Source organism: Bactrocera neohumeralis, chromosome 3, assembly GCF_024586455.1.
Source record: "Bactrocera neohumeralis isolate Rockhampton chromosome 3, APGP_CSIRO_Bneo_wtdbg2-racon-allhic-juicebox.fasta_v2, whole genome shotgun sequence".
NCBI lineage: Eukaryota > Metazoa > Arthropoda > Insecta > Diptera > Tephritidae > Bactrocera > Bactrocera neohumeralis.
In genome coordinates, this window is record NC_065920.1 from 14,553,986 (window position 1) to 14,574,440 (window position 20,455).

The 20,455-nt window shown below is 33.0% G+C and overlaps 1 protein-coding gene across 1 annotated transcript in view; it reads right to left on the minus strand.

Annotated features, from left to right (window-relative positions):
* Window positions 1-20,455, minus strand: part of LOC126752965 (muscle-specific protein 300 kDa) — a 204,152-nt gene that overhangs the window by 145,553 nt on the left and 38,144 nt on the right. Inside the window, 1 exon segment of the mRNA XM_050464018.1 lies at window positions 2,444-2,505. Coding sequence (XP_050319975.1) covers window positions 2,444-2,505 — 62 coding nt within the window.

The following is a 20,455-nucleotide window of genomic DNA, read 5'->3' on the forward strand; positions in this document are numbered from 1 at the left end:
TTTTTATGAGCACATTTGAAATGTGAAAATTTGGCAAGGAATTTTGTGCTGAAAGCGTCATCTTTGGATATAATTTTGTGAATAAACATTAGGGTGGTTCTTAAAAAATTAAATCAATCATTAATTAAAACTTTCATTAAACTAACAATTAGGAGGCACCAATTCATCCCCATCTGATCAAATTTGAACCGGACTGACAAGAAAGCTAGATTTTTCAACCTCAGTCTTGCAAAAGCTAGACAAAGTAGAGAAGTGCCTGCATGTTTCCACCTCACATTTCCTTATACGACTTTGACAACTAGCGTCCATTAAAATTTGTGGCCTTAACACCTAATTGTCTATTGGACAGTGTCCAGTAAGAACTCCTACATTTCGGCAAAATGGAATTTGCTCAAGGCAAGTTCCAAGAGATCTCTTGCGTTCTACTCTAAGCCAGAAGGACCTCGCAGTCGCACAGGCGTCGTCCTTCTCCTGCTAAGCGCACGCCAGATCCATTGGTCCATTTCAGTGCAAGTATTGCCGTTCGGATATCCGAGTGGATGCTCACCTCTCTGCAAGAGTATGAACTTCGTAGAAGAACGTCTACTGCCACCAAAATAGCAGCCATTTCTGCCAGAAACCCCTACAGTCTTTCGGCAGCCCAGAGTTAAAATTGACGGAGAGTTTTTTAAAGTCCTCCTAGCTTCGACCAACCAGAGAAAAAGGTTACTGCGCTTTTTCTCTAGCGAGATTTGTGAAGCCATCACGAGTGGCCTCTGTGATTCAGTGATCCAAGTTTTCAGGTAAGTAGTTAAAAGAGGAATGAATTTTGACGTGTTCTTGTTCGAACTCCTTCATAAAGTAAGCTTCCCTGAGCCTTAGATCATTCTTCGCAGCAATACAGCTGCCGGCAATGCTCAATGCTATGTTTAAAATGGCATTAAGTGCTATTGTTGGTGTAGTCCGTAGTGCACTGGAGATGCCAATGAGAGCTACTCTTTTAACACGTTCAAGCTTTTTAGAAGGCGTATAATGACTACAGTTTCTTAGATCCAAAAAACTATCTTAGGAGAGAGTCCCTCTTTTTGCTAGTAGCTCCTTTACAGCAATATAAGGCAGCCGATGCCTTCCTTACTCTCTCTTTAATATTTGGGCTGCATAGAAGCTATCTATCAAAGATAAGATCTACATAGGTAAATCACCTTATCCACTGGTTGAAGACGTGAGACTCCAAGTGAGGGAAGAGACACATTTGGGATCTTATACTTCCTAGTAAATAAAATCATTTCAGTTTTACTTTGATTAACGGCTATGCCGCTTCTATTCGACCAGATGGATACCAAGTTAAGCTGCCCTTCGATTAACTCATAGACGGTGTTTTTAAATTTTAATTTTAGAATAAATGTCGTCAGCCTTAGCCAAACAACCTCGTTCCTCGACTTCATTGAATAGGTCTTTAAACACCACGATTCATAGCAGTGCAGAAAGTAGCCATGGGGAGACCTTTCGGAATGTCTTTCCACTACTAACACTTTTAAGCAGTTTTTTATGAGTCTAAGAAAGTTATAATTTTCCTTCGGAACCTACGTATGATATCTTTGATAATATTAGTAAGAATTCTGGGCATAAAAAAATAAAATCTTAACTTAATTTTCTCAAGAAAAATCTGTACCCAGACCGCTTAACTACCTCAACTATATCTGTACAATTGACACTTAATCTTATGTTCCTTCGACTACAAAAGTAGTGAAAGTGAAATTAAAAAAAACTGCTTTAAAAATGTCTCCCTACTCATAAGAAACGTCAGTGGGTCTATGTATAATAGGACAGCCAGCCCATATAACCTAACCTAAGAACCCCCCTAACACATACATAAATTTAAAAAAAGATCATAATTGTCAACTTAATTACTCAAATGTTTTTTATTTACGAAGAAAATATTGTTTTGACTTATCCTGTGACCAGTCAATCTCAATGACAGTTTTCATGGCCAAACAACCTAATTGATGAGCGGTGTCATTGATTCGCCATTAAGAAGCGAAATTTTGACAAACAATCATGGCCACTGACAAAAATTAAATGGTGAATCGTTGCAGGTTTGCTGCAGCTTTTTCTCAAGCATCCCAAGCAAGTTTACAACAACAAATTCTAAGATATACTATTAACATTGTTGCCTACTTAAAACTAGTTATAAAAATGTTTATTTGCATTTGCATGCGTGTGTAATTTAATATCTCGGTATTGCATCCACAACAACTAATTCAAGGTAATGGCAATGTACAATACAATTACACAAAGCTGGTAATTAAAAGCAAATAAAGTTGCTCAAATTACATACACATTACACATGCTACAATTAATTATATAGGCCAACACACATATATACATACATATATGTATAAATGCAACTTATATCTTCTTTTTTCTAAAAAGCAAATGCCTTTGAACTTTCATATAGTCTTACCTTCGAGAGGTACGAATTAATCCAATTAGTAAATGTCTTCTTCTGCACACGTTCTTGCTCCTCTGTAATAAAAATGAGAAAAATATGGTATGAGTTGTGGAACAAGTTATTCAAATGCCAATATTTACATATTTATATAAAGTGTGTATATTTTTTTTATTGACTAACTAATCAAACGCTAAATATTTTTCGAATAAATCATATATTTATGATAATTTGTTTCTCTTTTTGGTTTTGTTTTTGCAATTAGTATTGCTTTCCTGATAAGTTATCGTTTGGAATAGTCGTTTGTTTGTTGGATTAATTAAAAAAAAATTTTAAATCGGAATAAGACTTTGTATATAATTTTACCTTGATATTAATCCTTATCAATAAATCGCTTTATATTCAAGACTGATTCAATACGTGTTTATAACTTTTTGAATTATTCGATTCGGACATTCCATTCACAAGATATCATGAATTTAAAAATTGAAATATTAGAAAAAGAGACGCGTAGTGAGCGGCGACCCGCTCGTATAGCCCGCAACATACATAATATTCGAGTACGTGTCATTGGGCCGCAGAAAGGGAGTCAACATCATTAAATGAAATTCTGCGTGCCCAGTTGGCTCCCTACGAAGAAGGCGTATGCGGAATTGAAAATAAATAATATTAAAAGTTCATCTATATGATCATCTCCCAAGTGGATTGGCAAATGGAGTGATCTGCTTGTTATTAAACTAGTTGACTGAAAGCGAATATTTGATATTTTTAATTCCTGATTTGTAATGATAAAATAACTAAAAATACTTAGGATTCTGAATTCACATTTAAATGATAATAAATTAAGTTTTGTTTTACTTAAAAGCTTAAAATTTTGAATGTACCATATGTATGTCATCATGCGATACCCTTAGAGAGAACTATAAGGAAACTACCAATGAGCCAGAGTAATACTATAGATAAATGCAAAAAGGGAATCAATTTTATAATTTTAACCAATTTTAATTTATATTAGGCGAGTGGAAAAGCTTCTAAAAGTATAAAAAGTAAGAAAAAAAATTGGAGTTGGTTGAAACATATTAAAAAATATATATTGTTTAATTAGGTCATTTTATGCATTTTCTGAGAAAGCTATCGTAGAATGTATAAATTTTTTACAACATCAGAAAGTAGAGATATCAACTAAGAAAAGTCTGCCGACTTAAAAAAAAGACATTTGGATGTGTGAATTTTCGCTTGAAAATTGAAGTTTTTCTCAAAATTAAATAAGGTGGTAAAATAATTATTTTGAAAAAGAAAAAAATTCAGTATACTGCTATCAGCAAAAAAACTTTTAATTTAAATTTCGCACGAAATTCTCGTGAAAATATTTTTTCTCTAGGTTGATATGAGGGTCAATGACATCTGACCCAATGCCACATCAAAATAATCATTAGTGTTTAGCATACGCTTGTTTTTCTGAAGTACATAAAGAGCATTCGGCGATTTTTACGATGAGTGAAATTATTCTACAAAGAAGTTCCATTAAATTTTGTAAGCGGAATAAGATTTCTGGTGCCGAGACTTTCAGAATGTTGGAAAAGGCCTTCAGTGATAATCATTTGTAGCGAGCAAGTGTTTTTGATTGGTACAAATTATTCAAAGAGGATCGAGAACGCGTTGACAACGAACCACGTCCAGGACGGTCATAAACATCAACTGATGATCAACATATCAATAAAATAAAAGATCGACGATACTTGAGAATCGACAATCAACAGTCAGAGATTTTACTGGAATCGTTCGAACATCAGTCAGTACATAAGAAAAATGAAAGCACTACTGGTTCGAAAATCACTAAATTTTTTCGAAAAACAGCGTCGTGCTAATGTCTGTGAAAGAATGCTTTCCCACTACCAAGATGTCGCGAAATGTATTATTACTGGCAATGAGTCTTGGATCTACATATGCTTACGTCCCGGATACAGTCGATCAATCAACCGAATATCGTGTCAAAAGTGAGTTGTAAACGTAAAACCCACATCAAAGCAGGTCAAAAATCGAGGTTATGTTGACAGTTTTCTTCGATTATTTAGGTGTGGTGAACTACGAATTCATTCCGATCGGCTAAATTGTCAACAAGGAACACTCTTTAAGTATTATGCGTCGTTTGCGCGAAGTCATTCGTAAGAAGAGGACGGAATTATGGGCCGACAGCTCTTGGTTTTCGCACCATTTTAATGCACCTTCGCATACTGCATTGATTCTTCGTGAGTTCGTGTCGCAACCACCGTTTACAATTCCTTTGTGGAAGACGACATAGATTTTGAAGAATAAATTAAGGATCTTAAAATAAAAACAAGAAAAAACGTTAACTTCGATTGCACCGAAGCTAAATACCCTTCACAGGTGCATTTCTGTTAGTAACTATGTGTTCAGTTTGTATGGCAGCTATATGCTATAGTTAACCGATCTGAACAATTTCTTCGGAGATTACATTGTTGCCTTAGAAAATAATATATACCAAATTTCGTGAATGTATCTTGTCAAATGTGAAAGTTTTCCTACAAGCATTTATAGTGGTGCGATATCGGCCGTTCCGACAAATGAGCAGCTTCTTGAAGAGAAAATGACGTTTCCAAAATTTCAAAACGATATCTTAAAAACTGAGGGACTAGTTCGTATATATACAGACAGACAGACGGACAGACAGACGGACATGGCTAAATCGACTCAGCTCGACATACTGATCATTTATATACATATATACTTTATAGGGTCTCCGACGATTCCTTCTGGGTGTTACAAGCTTCGTGACAAACTTAATATACCCTATTCAGGGTATAATTATGAACAATGTCTTACTATTTTTTGCACATAGTAGTATTTAAGACATAAAATTTCGTGAAAAAAAATTTAATAAAAATAAAAAATTCAAAATTGAGTTATTTCAATTTTTCACATAAATTTGATGATTCAGCGAAAAATGTGTCAATACAGCACTTATACAAGTAGATCTTCTCATTGCCTATAACTTTGCTTAATACAATTTTTCTATAGGACTCGTAGTTTTGCCGGAAATTGAGATAATCCCTTTTTAACCCTTAAAAATTCAACCAAGTCCCTAACCTTCCTTTCAACGAACCCAGATCATCCGTAAATTATTTTTTCTTTAACTTTTTTTTTTAAATTTTTTTGTAGTTGGTTTCATTCTACTATGACTTTTTTGCTTTCACAAACTATCTACCCTGATTTATATGGTATTGTGCCTCCTTAAATATGTTAATGGTCTAATTTTAGGCTATGGTACTACATATTTTTATTCCTTATTGTAATTTCTTATCATTTAACTGTTCGATCGTATCATGATATTAAACTATTAAGTGCTTATAAATTGAATAGTGTGCGCTTAGTGATAACAATCGGCACACTTGTGTATGCAAACACATAATAATAAATATATATGGAAATAATTACGAGCTCTCTATCAAATACTGATAAGAAGCTTTAGTACTCGTATACCTTGGCAGCTCTGAAGGTATCACTCTAACAACCGAATCAAATGATTTTAATTTTCAATGTTTATATATAAATATTTTTATGTTAAAAGTTCACCTCAAAAGGTTTACGGTAATTTTCTGATAACAAGTAGAAAGTCCACATACAAATTATTATGTTTAGACATTTTGATGCATTGTTATTAGTTAACCTTCATTTTTCTTTATTTAGTCACATAAAATTCTGATAACATTTACTGTACTCTTATCTGTGGAATTTATAATCCCAACGTGTTGAGAAATAAAGTGCAGAAATCAACGCAAAATTATAAAGATTCGAATGCCAAAATTTGCGACTTTTTTTAACTCACTGATAAAATTGTTTATCCAGCAGAATGAGGTAATATTTTTAATTATACTTGCAAAACTAAATAATTAGCAAATCAAGGCAGAAGAAAATTGAATACGAAGTGCACATTATAGACAAGAATTAATGTGACAGGAGCGACTATGTGCATTTTGTCGCCAACTAGCCATGGTCTATTGACAGCTCGAGACTAGCTAGTTAATGAGACAGACAAAACAAAAAAAACTTTGTAATTAAAATACCTACAATAAAGGAAGCAATAAAAATTTGGCAACTTGCCAACCATTCTAGAAAAACATATCGCCTCAGCAAATTTCATTTATCCCGTTTCCCGTTACTGAAATAATATTTTCGCTGATTTGCTTTCTTTCTTTTGGTATAATTAGCCTTAGTAACCACAACAAGTGTTGAAAAAGTTTTGAAATATTGAGCGAGTGCCGTTATATGCACATATATATGTACTATGCAATTACTAACACAAGCTTTATCTCTATTTTTTTGAGTCCCAATACATACATATATATATTTAAAAGAAAAATTATTTTTGTATAAAATTTCACAGAAATTGATTGAGAATATTTTTGGGGCTTGATTTTCCCGAAGTCAATAAAATATAATTAAATTTATAATTTATTCTATGGATTCCGAAATAAGAAAACATAATTTTTTAAACCTATAGGGACGGACTTTGTGAGACACATTTCAATAATCCTATAGAGACCAGTTCTCGGAATAAATTTCTTCATACATGTTTGAAATTATACAGTGACCTATAAAATATCTAAAACAGGAATGCCTAATTTTTTTAGACCTGAAGAGACCACTTTGTGAGACGGATTTCGATGAACCTACTTGAAATAATACAGTCTATTAAAGGTCTGAAACAGGAAAGTCAAATTTTTTAAGCCTTTGAAGACCACTACATATGTGAGAAAAATTTCAACATTCATGGTTGAAGTAATGCAGTGATATATTAAAGGTCTGTAACAGAAAAACCTTTTTTAAACCCGAAGATACCAGTTTTTAGGATAAATTTCGATATATGTACATGCTTGAAATAATTCAGTGTTCTATTTAAGGTCTGAAACAGGAAAGCATACTTTTTTATGCCTTTTTTAATTACATTCAATTCACTCTATTTCATGCAATTGATTACCCTCCCGTGGACCAATAACACCTACATCGTGTATAATGTTGCAGCCTAGCTGAGCTTGCAGCAATTTGGACTGACGTATAGAACGACTGGCGTATTTTTTTCAAGAGCTGACATTTCATCCAGAAAAAACAACGGTTTGGTGTGGTTTGTGGGCCAGTGGAATTATCGATCCACATTTCTTCAAAAATGATGGCGGTGGGAACGTAACCGTCAATGGCGACCGTTATCGCGCCATGATAACCGACTATTTGATGCCTGGAATTGAAGCTTGTAAGATATAACACCGTTACACCTTTTCCTGTTGGGATGTGTGAAGTCTAGAATCTATGCGGACAATCCCGCTTCGATTCAAGCCTTGGAGCAAAACATCACGCATGTCGTTCATCAGTTAGCAGTCGAAATGCTTGGACGAGCCATTGAAAATAGAACTCAACGGATGGACCATCTGAGACGTAGCCGCAGCCAACATTTGAAATAGATAATCTTCAAAAACATAATACCAAAGATTTTTTTTCATTCATAATAAGCATTCCCCATTAAATTTGTAGTTTCTATGTCTTTTCTTTAAAAAAAATAGAGAAACTCAAAATCGATCACCATTTATATGTATTATAGATATATGCATAATATATACATATATAGTATATACTATATAGTATAGCTCCATTCACTGATAATTTCTGGCCCCCAACGTAGCATCCAATTATAATGTTCATATATCGCTCATTAGAAAAAATACGCACATACATATGCATGTATATACACAAATGTTTAGTTTTTTATTTATGGGAACGGATGTTGAGATTCATTTTAAAGAAATTTCAGTGTAAAAAAAACTATATATATTTATACAGTATATGCAAATCATACAAGTATGTGGTTCAGTGACGCACTTTTTCTTCGATAAGTACGAAAGTGTACTCATTCCACCGCACACGTATGTATGTATGCATACAAATATACATATATACATACATATATGTATATGTATGTAAAACAGTATGTACGATAATATTTGTGTTGTGAGTGATTGCTGTGTGCAAATTGCTTTAGAAATTAATATTAAAATAGAATTTAGTTCAAGGTTGTGCGCATAATTTGTGACGAACAGTGGTTTAACAAACATGAAAGTGCTTCAAATATGCAAATGTATGCACATTTGAAATTTAGCCGAGTGCCCCGAAAATTATAAAAGTGTGCTTTGACATTATTGCGGTATAATTTACGAAGATTCGGTTCAAAATCGTGCTGGCCAGTACTCAAACTAATAGCGAATATAGTCGACTAATATTGGCAGCAAAAAATAAATATTTTTTACAAAAGTACATACATACATATGTAAAACATTTGTAGCAATTAACCTAAAATAATATTATAATCAAGTACAATTTCTCAAAAGTAGCTAAGTTTTGAGTGAATGCCGCAATTAATAAAACAAATATAAATAGCTCAAGTGGCATGCAATTAAGATTTTTTTAATTCATTTATTTATTCATTTTTGTTTGGTTTATTTTTAAATTTTTCAAACACCACCTAAGTGCTTTTTAAACTTGCATAAGCAGCGACGTTTACAGATAACAGTAAATTTCACCACCTACTGCGCGACAAGATAGGCAACACCACGGCTGTGTTAACAAAGAAAAAATAATAAAAAAAAAAAAAAAATAAAAAATAAAAAAAAAAAATTAATTAAAAAAAAAAAAAACAAAAAAAGATTTAAAAGATTAATAAAGAAAAAAATATAAACAAATAAAAAACACAAAATGCACAAACCGGTTGCCAAAAATATGGCAAATTGAATAAATACAGACAACAAGTGTATTATTTAACTTTTATTTATATTTTATACCCTGAAAACGGTATATTAAATTTGTTACAAAGCTTCTAACACTCAGAAGAATATGTCGGAAACGCTATAAAATATATACATAAATGATAAGCATGTTGAGGAGAGCTGATTAAAGTCCATAGTCTAGTCCGTTCGTCTATACATATGTATATTCGCGACTTAGTCTCTCAGTTTTTGAGATATCGATCTGAAATTTTGCACACCTTCTTTTTTCCGCAAAAAACTGCTCTTTTATTTGAATCGCCGATATCGGAACACTATAAAATATAGGTGCCATACAAACTGACCGATAAAAATCAAGTCTTTATATAGAAAACTTTTTTATTTGTTGAGATATCTTCACGAAATTTGGCATGTGTTATTGTCCAAAGCAACGATGTAGTCTTCGAAGAATTTGTTCAAACCGGATCACTGTAGCATATAGCTGCCATACAAAGTGACAGTTCAAAATCAAGTCCTTGTATTAAAGACCGTTTTGTTTGGCAAGATATTTTTACAAAGTTTGGCATAAACTTTTGTAGAAAACAACGCTTCAATCTCCAAACATATTCTTCAGATCGGACTACTATAGCATATATTTGACATAAAAACTGTGCGATCGGACTCAAATTCTTGTATGGAAAACTTTCTAATGTGATGAGATATCTTCACGAAATTTGGCATAGGTCATTTTCCAAGGCAATGTTTCAATCTCCAAATATATTTTTCAGATCGGACTACTATAGCATATAGCTGCCATACAAACCGAACGATCAAATGCAAGATAAGGGTCATTTTATACTATCTAAGCTTCAATAAATGCAACTGTGAAGGGTATTTTAGCTTCGGTGCAGCCGCAGATAACTTTTTTGCTGTTTTTGTTTTCTTTTGTAATGAAATCACATGTTTATTGTGAATATTTTCGCCAACCTTATTTCTTATTTCTACAGCGCTTGAGTATTAAAGTGTTTGCGCTCGATATTAAAAATTATATTATCTACGCACATGCATATCTACGTATGTATGCATACGTATCGACAAACATATTTATATACGTAAGTATGCACATACATTATTGCACAATGCCACCGCATTAATTCGTGAATGAAATTCGCAAATAAATTGCAAATAATTCCAAGCTAAAAAATGTCAACAAGAAAATGGTGTACGTGCTGCTGATAAATTAATCTGATAAATTTGCAACACAAACACCCACATACATACACCTATTGCATACGAACCGGACATGTTTTAAAGCAAGCGCTTAACTTACCTATGACTAATTTAAGGCAGAAATTCGTAAGGCTAATTTTAATACACATATGAACATATGTATATGTATTATATATGCATATGTAGTATATATTTTACATGAACTGAAAGGCTGTTATCTATAAATACATGCATATATACATATATATATATATATATATATATATAATTATTTATTTTTAATTGCTTGTGCGACCCAAGGATATTATGCTAATAGACCATCACGTAATTGACATTGCGATTAAAATATGCGCAATAAATCAATTTCGGAAGGCTGGCCACACTCAATAAATCACATAGTCAAATGTCAACCACGATTTCGGTTGGATTTTCATGTATTTATGTAAAGACCTCGAAGTTGTTTGTATCTTAATTAAAATCTTTATTAATTGGAAGTGAAAATCGATTTTTTTCACATTTTCTAAAGCAAACTTAAAAAAAAATGTAACCAGTGTTGCTACTCGACAAAATTTTGTTTATTTTTGTCGGCTTGAAAGTCAGACATTACTGGCAAGAACAATATTTTTGAGCGTCTTTCGAGCTGATAATAATTAAATCAACTATTTTCCTTAACAAAACTTCCAAGAAACCATATAATACAAATGAAAATCATATACTATTTGGAACTTTCTGTTAATTTATGTTTCAAAAGTAGAAGAGAAATTCTGTATTCTGTGCTTAGACAAATTTTCAAAATAATTATAAAGCGCAAAATATATTAATTACTAATATTTTCGCTAAAACTCATTTAGCATGACCCACAAAGTTTCATTTATGCAAAATATCTACAATGCATGCTCTAAACACACGTTATTAACAGCGCTGTAGACGCTCAGTAAAATTGAATTTAACAGCTGTTGTAACATTTGTTAACAGTGACACGCTATTGGAGGAAACAACGTAATCAATAAGGATTCTTTCATTTAAGTTGTTAGTGGCCTCAGGGATTTCAGGAACTGACTCAGAAAGGCTCGATTTTTTAATAGGACGGGACATGAAGTAAAATGTATATATGTACGAACAAGAACCCTCCATTTGTCTTTTAACAAATACGTGGAAGCAGAAGCTCGACAAAACATCTAGCAAACAACTACAATTATGTAAGTATGTTTATATTATAAAACTTGTTAGTGGGGACTGCCTAGATTGAATTTAAGTATACATATGTATATAAGACAGAAATCATGTCAAAAATGACACAATAGGCAATATTCTATATTGAATTATGGAAAAAACCGTAAAATTTTCTGCGTGTATGAATCTCGACAATATAACTAACACCATTCAAAATAAATTTATAATACTTTTCAAACAGATGTATAATTATAGACAATACATGTACGTATGTAGATATACTAGTATGAAAGTAAGCCGAAAAACGAATTTGAAAATATATGGGTAAAAATTAACTTATATTGAGAGAAAAAATACCCCTTAAAATAATAAATAATTTTAAAAGGTATCGATGAGCATCAAAGTTTTATATCGTCAAATGAAATGTAAAAAAACTGTATTATCAAAAATATTTTGATAATTTATGATAAAATTTTTGATTACGCTTCACTACTTCAAAATATCATAACAAATTACTTATGTCAACATTTTCATTTTGCGGTCAGATATATTTTAAAAAGTTTTAACAGTGATATTAAAATCTTGTTTCACGAGCTCATGTTCCATTTTATTTAAACTTTTCATTCATGCCACTGTAAAATTTCGCCGAAAATTTGCAAAAGCGATGAGCTTAAAAGCATTTCACAGACGGACGATATGTAAACAATCAGATCCAAATTTGTATTGACAAATATTTTGATACTTTCATAAAAAGCTCATTGTCCTTTTTTATAATATTTTCAATGAAAATTGATAGAAGATAAACATTACGGTTGTTAGGCGACCAATTTTTACCAAACCAGTTTTTATTACAAAAGCATATCAACACATTATTTTTAAAACTGCATCAAAACATAGAAGTTTTATTGATATTATATTGAGAATTTGATAAACAGCTGTCAGGGTTGCTTGTATTTCATTCACAATAGATGAAAATTGGCCATTTTTAACAATGTTACCAACGAAAATCTCACAAACTCCCTAAAATTTTGAGAGTTATTTTTGGATTCAGCAACGGAGTTAGCTGTGGTAACTCCTGAATTAATCCCGAAAAATGCAATTAATCTGGTTTAACGCTGCCGTCTGTCAATGCTATTACCCAAGGACCAACAGGATGGGAACGCGCAGATGTTCCTCTATTTTCGTGCATTCGGACGCTGGATCTATGGGACTCGCCAGAGCTCAGTATACGTTGGTCCGCAATCAGGGTTGCGAAAGTGTTCTAGCCAAAAGTGGAACATAAAAGGTTCATGAAACACTTTAGGGGCTGCGGCAGTGTTTTAACAAAGAGTGGTACGTAAAATGTTCATGGAACTACTACTCGCCATTACCAAGGTTCATATGAGTCATTGTAACTAACCAAGGTTCACATGGCCGCAATGGTAATGTCCTAACTAGACACTGTCGCATTGACACTCACGCGATAGAATACAGATACTGGAGGAAGCAACTTGTCATAGTTGCTGGGAAGAAGGTGAGATGGAAATATCTAAACACTGTCATCTTATTATTTAACATAAGAATTTTCGTTTTTTCATTCAAACTAAAATTTCACCAATTTATTTTCGTTTCTCAAAAATAACCATCACATATTCATAAAGTTGACTTTTAAAACTTTCAAAATTTCCGCGACAAAGTTTGATTATCTCAATTAGACGATTAAACATAATGGTTCGAAATTTGGAATTATAAATAAAGTTTCTGAAAATAATAATTTTTTCGCGGGAGTTTTTAAAGTTTGAAAAGCCAACTTTATGAATATGTGATGGTTGTTTTGATAAACGAAAAATTAGTTGGTGAAATCTTAGTTTGAATGAAAAAATTAAAATTCCTATGTTAAATGTATGAGAACCTAAAAAAAATAGCTACCCCTTAGAGTTAAGCTACAGCGCCCGGCTTGAGGGAGGATTATTTTTTTGACAATCACTAATATTTGAGGGGGTAAGAGTTGAGAAAAAAAATTCAAAAATTTTTTTGAAGCACCCTAATGTCTACATATGTATATTCCCTAAATTTATGATTATTCAACAAGCAATAAAGAAACGGAAAAATGAACTTTTAAATACCGCTTCTCATTGTATGGAATTTCAAAGGCAAATATCATTAGAATTAACTCAGAATCGAAACGGTTCTATTTTGATGGTAGGTGAGGAGAGGTGACCGATGTTAAGTACGCGTTCCAAACGATAAATTTAAAATTTTATTGTTCTAGGTGTATATTTTCCCATAAATATTTTTTGACGCAAATTTAAATAAATACATACATATATGTATACTACAGATGTACATATATAACATTAGACGTGTGTGTGTATGTTTTGCTTGCATTGTAAATCAAGCGCACTGAAGCGTGTGGTCTACAAGTGATTTTTCATAAAGCCACCGACATTTCCGACGCCAATCAGCCTTAAACACACAAACACACATATGTCCACACATAATTGTACATACTTATGTATGTATGTATGCACACTTAATTTCCTCTGAGCAGATTAGCTGCCTGGCATTGTTTCACTTGATTCGCCGGTGTGGAGGTGGCACCTGCCAAAGTGAGGCGCCTACAAATGGGCAAGCTGCTGCCTGTGCGTGTGTTTGTACATGTGTGCATGTTTTTTTTATTTTCTGTTGAAAAAATATAAAATTGCCTGATTTTTTTGCGGTTAAGTGAACAAATCAAATAGCAAAAAAAATATTTTTAGTTGATTTGATGGCACATACATATAAACGTACTTAATATATTTACAATTAATAGGTAAATAATTTCTTTGTTATGTACAAGTCCATAAGGTAAGCACACATTTTATGGCTGTGTAGCAGCGATATTAAGTAGTCATTCGATAAGTACGTGTCGAGTGTTTTAATGGACTTTAAAATTTGTTTGTGGTTTGTATTAACATATGTACTTGTATAGTGTGTACAGTTGGTTTTCCTAAAAACCAAATTTGTTAGTCCACTAGTGGCGGCGGTGAACTGTAATTATAAGCCATTTACGTCTACACCTAGCAATTTAGTAGCTATAAAATACTGCAGCGAGCAGGTGAACATGCGTTGGTGTTTATGTGTATGCATGTAGCCAGCGAGTAAATGAACTAGTCACACACTAATCGAGAAGTAGTATGAATCGCGATTTCAATTAGGCAGCCCGAAGAAGTTCTTTTCGTACAATTTATAATATATTTTGCGAGTAAACTGTTCAATTTGAGTTGAAAACACACCAATTACACACTAGTTCAAAACAGTTATACTAAAAATCTACAAAATTTAAGGTATACACCTAGTTTGAAATTATTAAAATAATTTTTTTTTTCATATTTCGATAGGTTATAACTTCAAAAATAACATACTAAAATTCTTAATCGTTTGGGTTACAGCATTCTACAGTGTAGCCGCTGAGTTCACTCAACTTCATCAGCTTATTTTTAAACACGTTTTCTCAATATTTTATTACTCAAATTTACTCCGTTTTGAGGTGTGACATTGCCCAAATATTCCTATCATTATTTTTCTTTATTGGCGTAGACATATGTATTCCTAACGTACACTGTTAAAATGAGCAAAATCGGAGACAACGCGTATGACTAATTTCTTTTTTCGAACTAATTCAATTTCATTCATTTCATTCAAAAAATTCTAGTTGTGAACTAGTTTTTTTCGAACTAGTTAATTTTCAATCAGAAAATTTTAACTGTGAACTAGTTTTTTGCGAACCAGTTCATTTTTAATCAGAAAATTCTAGTTCTGAACTAGGTTTCTTTGAAACTGGATAATTTTCAATCAGAAAATTCTATTCAGAACTAGTTTTTTCGAACTAATTCATATACAATCTGAAAAATCTAGTTGTAAACAAGTTTTTTTTCGAGGTACTTCATTATCAATCAGAAAATTATAATTTTGAACTAGCTTTTTTCGAACTATTTCATTTTTAATCAAAAAATTCTAATTGTGAACTAGGTTTTTTTCGAACTAGTTCATTTTCAATTAAAAAATTCTGTTAGTGAATTAGTTTTTTTCCAAACAAAAATTCTAGTTTTGAACTAGTTTTTCTTGTACCAGTTAATCTTTAATCACTAAATTCTAATTGTGAACTAGTTTTTTCTTGAAACCAGTTAATCTTCAATCAGTAAATTCTAATTGTAAACTAGTTTTTTTCGAACTAGTTAATTTTCAATCACAAATTTATAAATACGAACTAATATTTTTCGAACTTGTTAATTTTCAATCAGAAAATTCTAGTTGTAAACTAGTTTTCCTCAAATTAATTTCAGATCGTGAAGATATTTCCAACTGTAAGTAGATTTTTTTCTCTCTAGTTCGGTTCACAGCGCTTATATGTATAAGCATACGCTATGAGATACTTATGTAATTATGTAGTTTCAATATTTGTTTATTTCTACGTTGTTAAGCACTTTCGACTGCTCACTTACTTTTTCACAATACGTACTCGTATTTACGAGTATTGAGTATTTTCTTATACAGCAAAACCGCCAGCAAACTACATTTGCTTCCGCGCTAAACATTAGCATATGAACTTACGTAACGGTAAATACTCGTACGTAGTATGTAGTTAAAAATAATATGTATAAATAGCATCAATTCTCACGCAGTACTTGTATTTCAGCATACTCTTACTAATGTAATTTCATTCAAACATACATACATAGGCTTATTTGAATAATATCTAAGTAAATAGGTCATGTCGAATAAAATTACTATAACAATAACGCCAGCTGTCTGCGGTTCTAACTTTGTGTCGGTTCACGCTTTTACGTTGAAAACACACAGATATGTAGGTACGTATATATGTATGTACATATAGAGGTAAGTATGTACATACATATGTACATATTTTTTGAATGAAGCATAGCGCTTTTTTGCAACGAAAAATGTAGCTTCATTCATCAAATTTAATTGCCGTTGATGGCTATGCTCAATATTCAGTAGTCCGTCATTCTGCGTCAATAATATTGTATAGAGAATCAGCGAATATTAATGGCTGCTTAAAATGCAAAACAAGAAAGAAAGTTATTCATTGGGCGTTCGAGAGAATTGCGCGTGGAAATAAATCAGAATTTAGGTATTTAGGTAAGAAGTTTCAATAATAAATTATTATTCATGCGCCCAAATAATGAGTCAAACTGATTTTCGTAAATAGCGTGACACATTTCGTGAATGCAAAATAACTTCGATGCCTAGAGATGGCATAATTGAGGTGATGGGTTATTGTATTGCTTCTGTATCCACCGTATTCTCCGCATGCGGACCCTGACGACATTTTTCTATCCTGAGATCTCAAATAATCGGCAGCTGGAAAGAAATTAGCTAGACTGAGGCAACGTTTGAAGCAAATTGCTTCTGAGTCCAGCGCAATTTCCGGATCTGGACGCTGACGACATTTTTTGCCCCTATACCTCGAGAGAATAGACGCTATTAATAAATTTAAGCATGATCACCACCTTGGACTATAAAGATAAAGAACCCACTACTTATTAGGGATGACTTAAATTTGTACATTGTTGTTGTTGCAACGGGTATCTAAACCGTGCTTGAGTGAAAGTAATAAGTTAGCTATCATCGACGTTACTTGAGGGAGCCTCAGGAAACTAGTTTTCTCGGTGGGTTCGGACCAAGGGAAGAAGGGGGTTAAGAGAGTTGGTTTCATGGGGTATGCAAAGAGGTGATTATTATACCGCGGGGACTCCTGGCATGCAGGACATAAGTTAGGTATGGTCTATTCTGGATAAGTAGGAGTTTAATCTGCTAAAATACCCAGAACGAAGCCGCGCTATGGTCACTCTAGTTCCACGCCGCAACTCGAGCTCTTGTACTGCGATCGGTGGTGTTTGGACTCCAAGTACGCCATTCACTGGGAGGGAGTCAAAGAAGATGAAAATAGCTGGTCGCGTCCGAATTTTGGTCGAAATATCGTTGTACTTATATCGTCAACGTTTTTGGAAGAATGTTATCTTGTTGTTTCCAGGTAGCGACTCCGCTTCAAGCAGGTGAATGCAGGAATGGTTTCCGCGAAAACATCCAAGCAGGAATTAATTGAAGGGGAGATTGTTATGCTCCTTTACAGGTAGCTTGCGGCACTCACTATGTGAGTGTTCGATGGGATTCATCAGGAGATATTCTGTTATTGTCCGAAGTGCGGTGTTTTGGCAGGTTTTTATCGTCTCCATCTGCGTCTTGCTGCATCTGGACGGCCATATTGGAGCGGCATAATTTATAACTGGCCGATTGTCTTACTACGCTGACAACAACGTCTCTTTGTCTTTGCCCCAAGTGCTACCGGCTAGCGACTTGAGGGTCTTGTTGCGGCTCTTTACTTTTATGACAATCGCGGTTGGTGCGGAGTGAAGGAGTGAAAGGAGGAGTCGAATGTTATTATTAAGATTTCAAAGTGGTTTAAATTCGGAATTCTAACTAAATCGACGGAAATGTTGAGATCTAGTCGGTATTCCTTAGGCCAGTTTGTAAAAGGTGGCCGTGGATTTGGCGGGGGAGAGTTTTAGGCTCGTAGTAGTGAAGAGGCGAGAAAGTTCTTGGAGATAGGCCCCAAATTTTTGTAAAAATTAAATAATATAATATATTAGTTTAACGGATAATATCCAGACGCTTACAGAAACATATACTAGTGCAAATTTTTTTTAACAAAACATTTTTCTCTGTTGAATTCGCGAATGTCAATTTCTATATACATAATTAACCCTTAGATATGATTCACCGATTTTTAAGAAGAAAATAATAGTTAAGTATTTGGCACATGCCTCTATTTAGAGTTTATTATTCAATGAGCCTTTCAAAACATAAACAATTTCAAAGTGTTAAAAAGTTCAGCTTTAGAATAAAACAAAAATTCATGGCATTAAAAGCTTAAAAATAAAATCCCACATATATAGAATATAATACCATGAAATGAGTGTCGAAAATGTCGAATTAATTCTTTGCGGGATCTTAATTTTATGGCTTAATTCTGTAATTGAAAATAACCCAAACAAATCAGCTAAATAAACACATAGTGAAGAAAAAAAAACAATAAAAAAACGAGCTTGAAACATGAAAATACAATTTAAACAAAAATAATTATAATAATAGCTTAGCAACCTCGTTGACAATGAAAAAATCTTGTTAAGTATTCAAAAATAAACAAACGATTAGAATAACAAATAAGAGCCGAAAATAAAAGGCAGAATAAATTAAAGAGTTGTACTTGGCATAAAAGCGTCAGACAAAAGCAGTTATTAATGTCTGTTGGTATATACATATATACTTTATACGAATATGGTTATTTGGACGTCATTTGTGTGGGCAAATCACTCGGACTTTATCATACACGATCGTATATTGGAGTATCTAACATACATAAATATATATATATGTCACACAAGCAGATGTAAGTATGTATGTATATGCTGCTAAACGGCCAAAAATCCAGTTTGGTTTTGGTTCTTTTTAGAATTTTTAAGGAAGCTGCTGAATGGCCACTTTTTTTGTCAACTCTTGTGCCCAATTCGCTTTTGCCAAAATTCGAGAACAGTTAAGCAGCTCATTCAGCGCAGATTTCAAAATGCTTGTAGGTAGCAGCAACTATTGATTTTGGCAACTGTTTTGCATAATAACAAACTGATAAATGAGTGTGTTGCCAAATAGGGAAGCATGCTAGCGCACTTGTCAAACTCGTTGACCCGTGAAGTGTTTGAAAGTTTGCCGACAAAATATAGATGGCTGACAAATATGGAAAATGGAGATTGATTTTTTTTTTTTGCAAAGAAGCTACTTTTGTAAGTTGAAATTGCGATACCAGATGGAGTTCAGTTACTAGGTCCATGAAGAGTAGTCATCCCTTAGGATACCTGCGGATTATAACAGACACTGTGGCCTCACTATCGATACCTCCTCCAGTGCATCATACCGTGGGAACTACACAGTGCAGTAGTGAGGAGGTGATGATTCCATGAATGGTCAAATCTTTCAAATATGTATATACAGATATACATTAGAGCGGATCGATTTTTTTCTATAAAATCGCGCATGAAATGTTCTAAGAATCATTCTGAAAAACTTTGCTTATGTCAGCAAATTTTAAGACAAAGTTAAAAAAAATCTGAGTAATCGGTTGTATGGGAGATATAGTTCAATATATATTTATATATAGATACATAAATGTTATAGTTGTACGATCTGACCAATGCCGACAAATGAGCAATAAAATATCAAAATGCACCTGTATGTTAAATTCCATTCGGTATCTCAAAAGCTGAGCAACAAATTGTTATGATCCCTAAACAAATTCGCTTTAAAAATCGCTGACTCGAAATCGGTTTTAGACCAATAATCACTAAAGCAAAGTTGTTCATGCTGATCCGTAGAACATTTCCAGCATACGCGATTTTTCCATTTTTGGCTTCCTCTAAATCGACCCGCTCTAATATACATACATTCAGCTCACAGCGAAGTGAGTAACTTACTAGTGTGTATTTGCATGTACATATGTACAATATATTTTTATTATTAAATACCGCGCTCTTGAAAACCAAGTCACGTCGTCCAAAAAAGCTTCCATTATTATAACAGTGAACAAGTGAAATCTACTTTCGAATACTACTGACACAAATTCTTAAGACATGAAGTAAGTCAATTTAGAGCGCAAATTCAAATAACAATTAAACGGTTTTTTTAATTAGAATAAATATGAGCCAGCTAATAAAATTTTTGGCGACTCCTCGGCTTTTTATAGACAAAAAGACATGCAAATTCCATGAGTGTATATTAGGGTGGCTCAAAAAACCTAAATTTTTTTCGTTTGATATGCTGA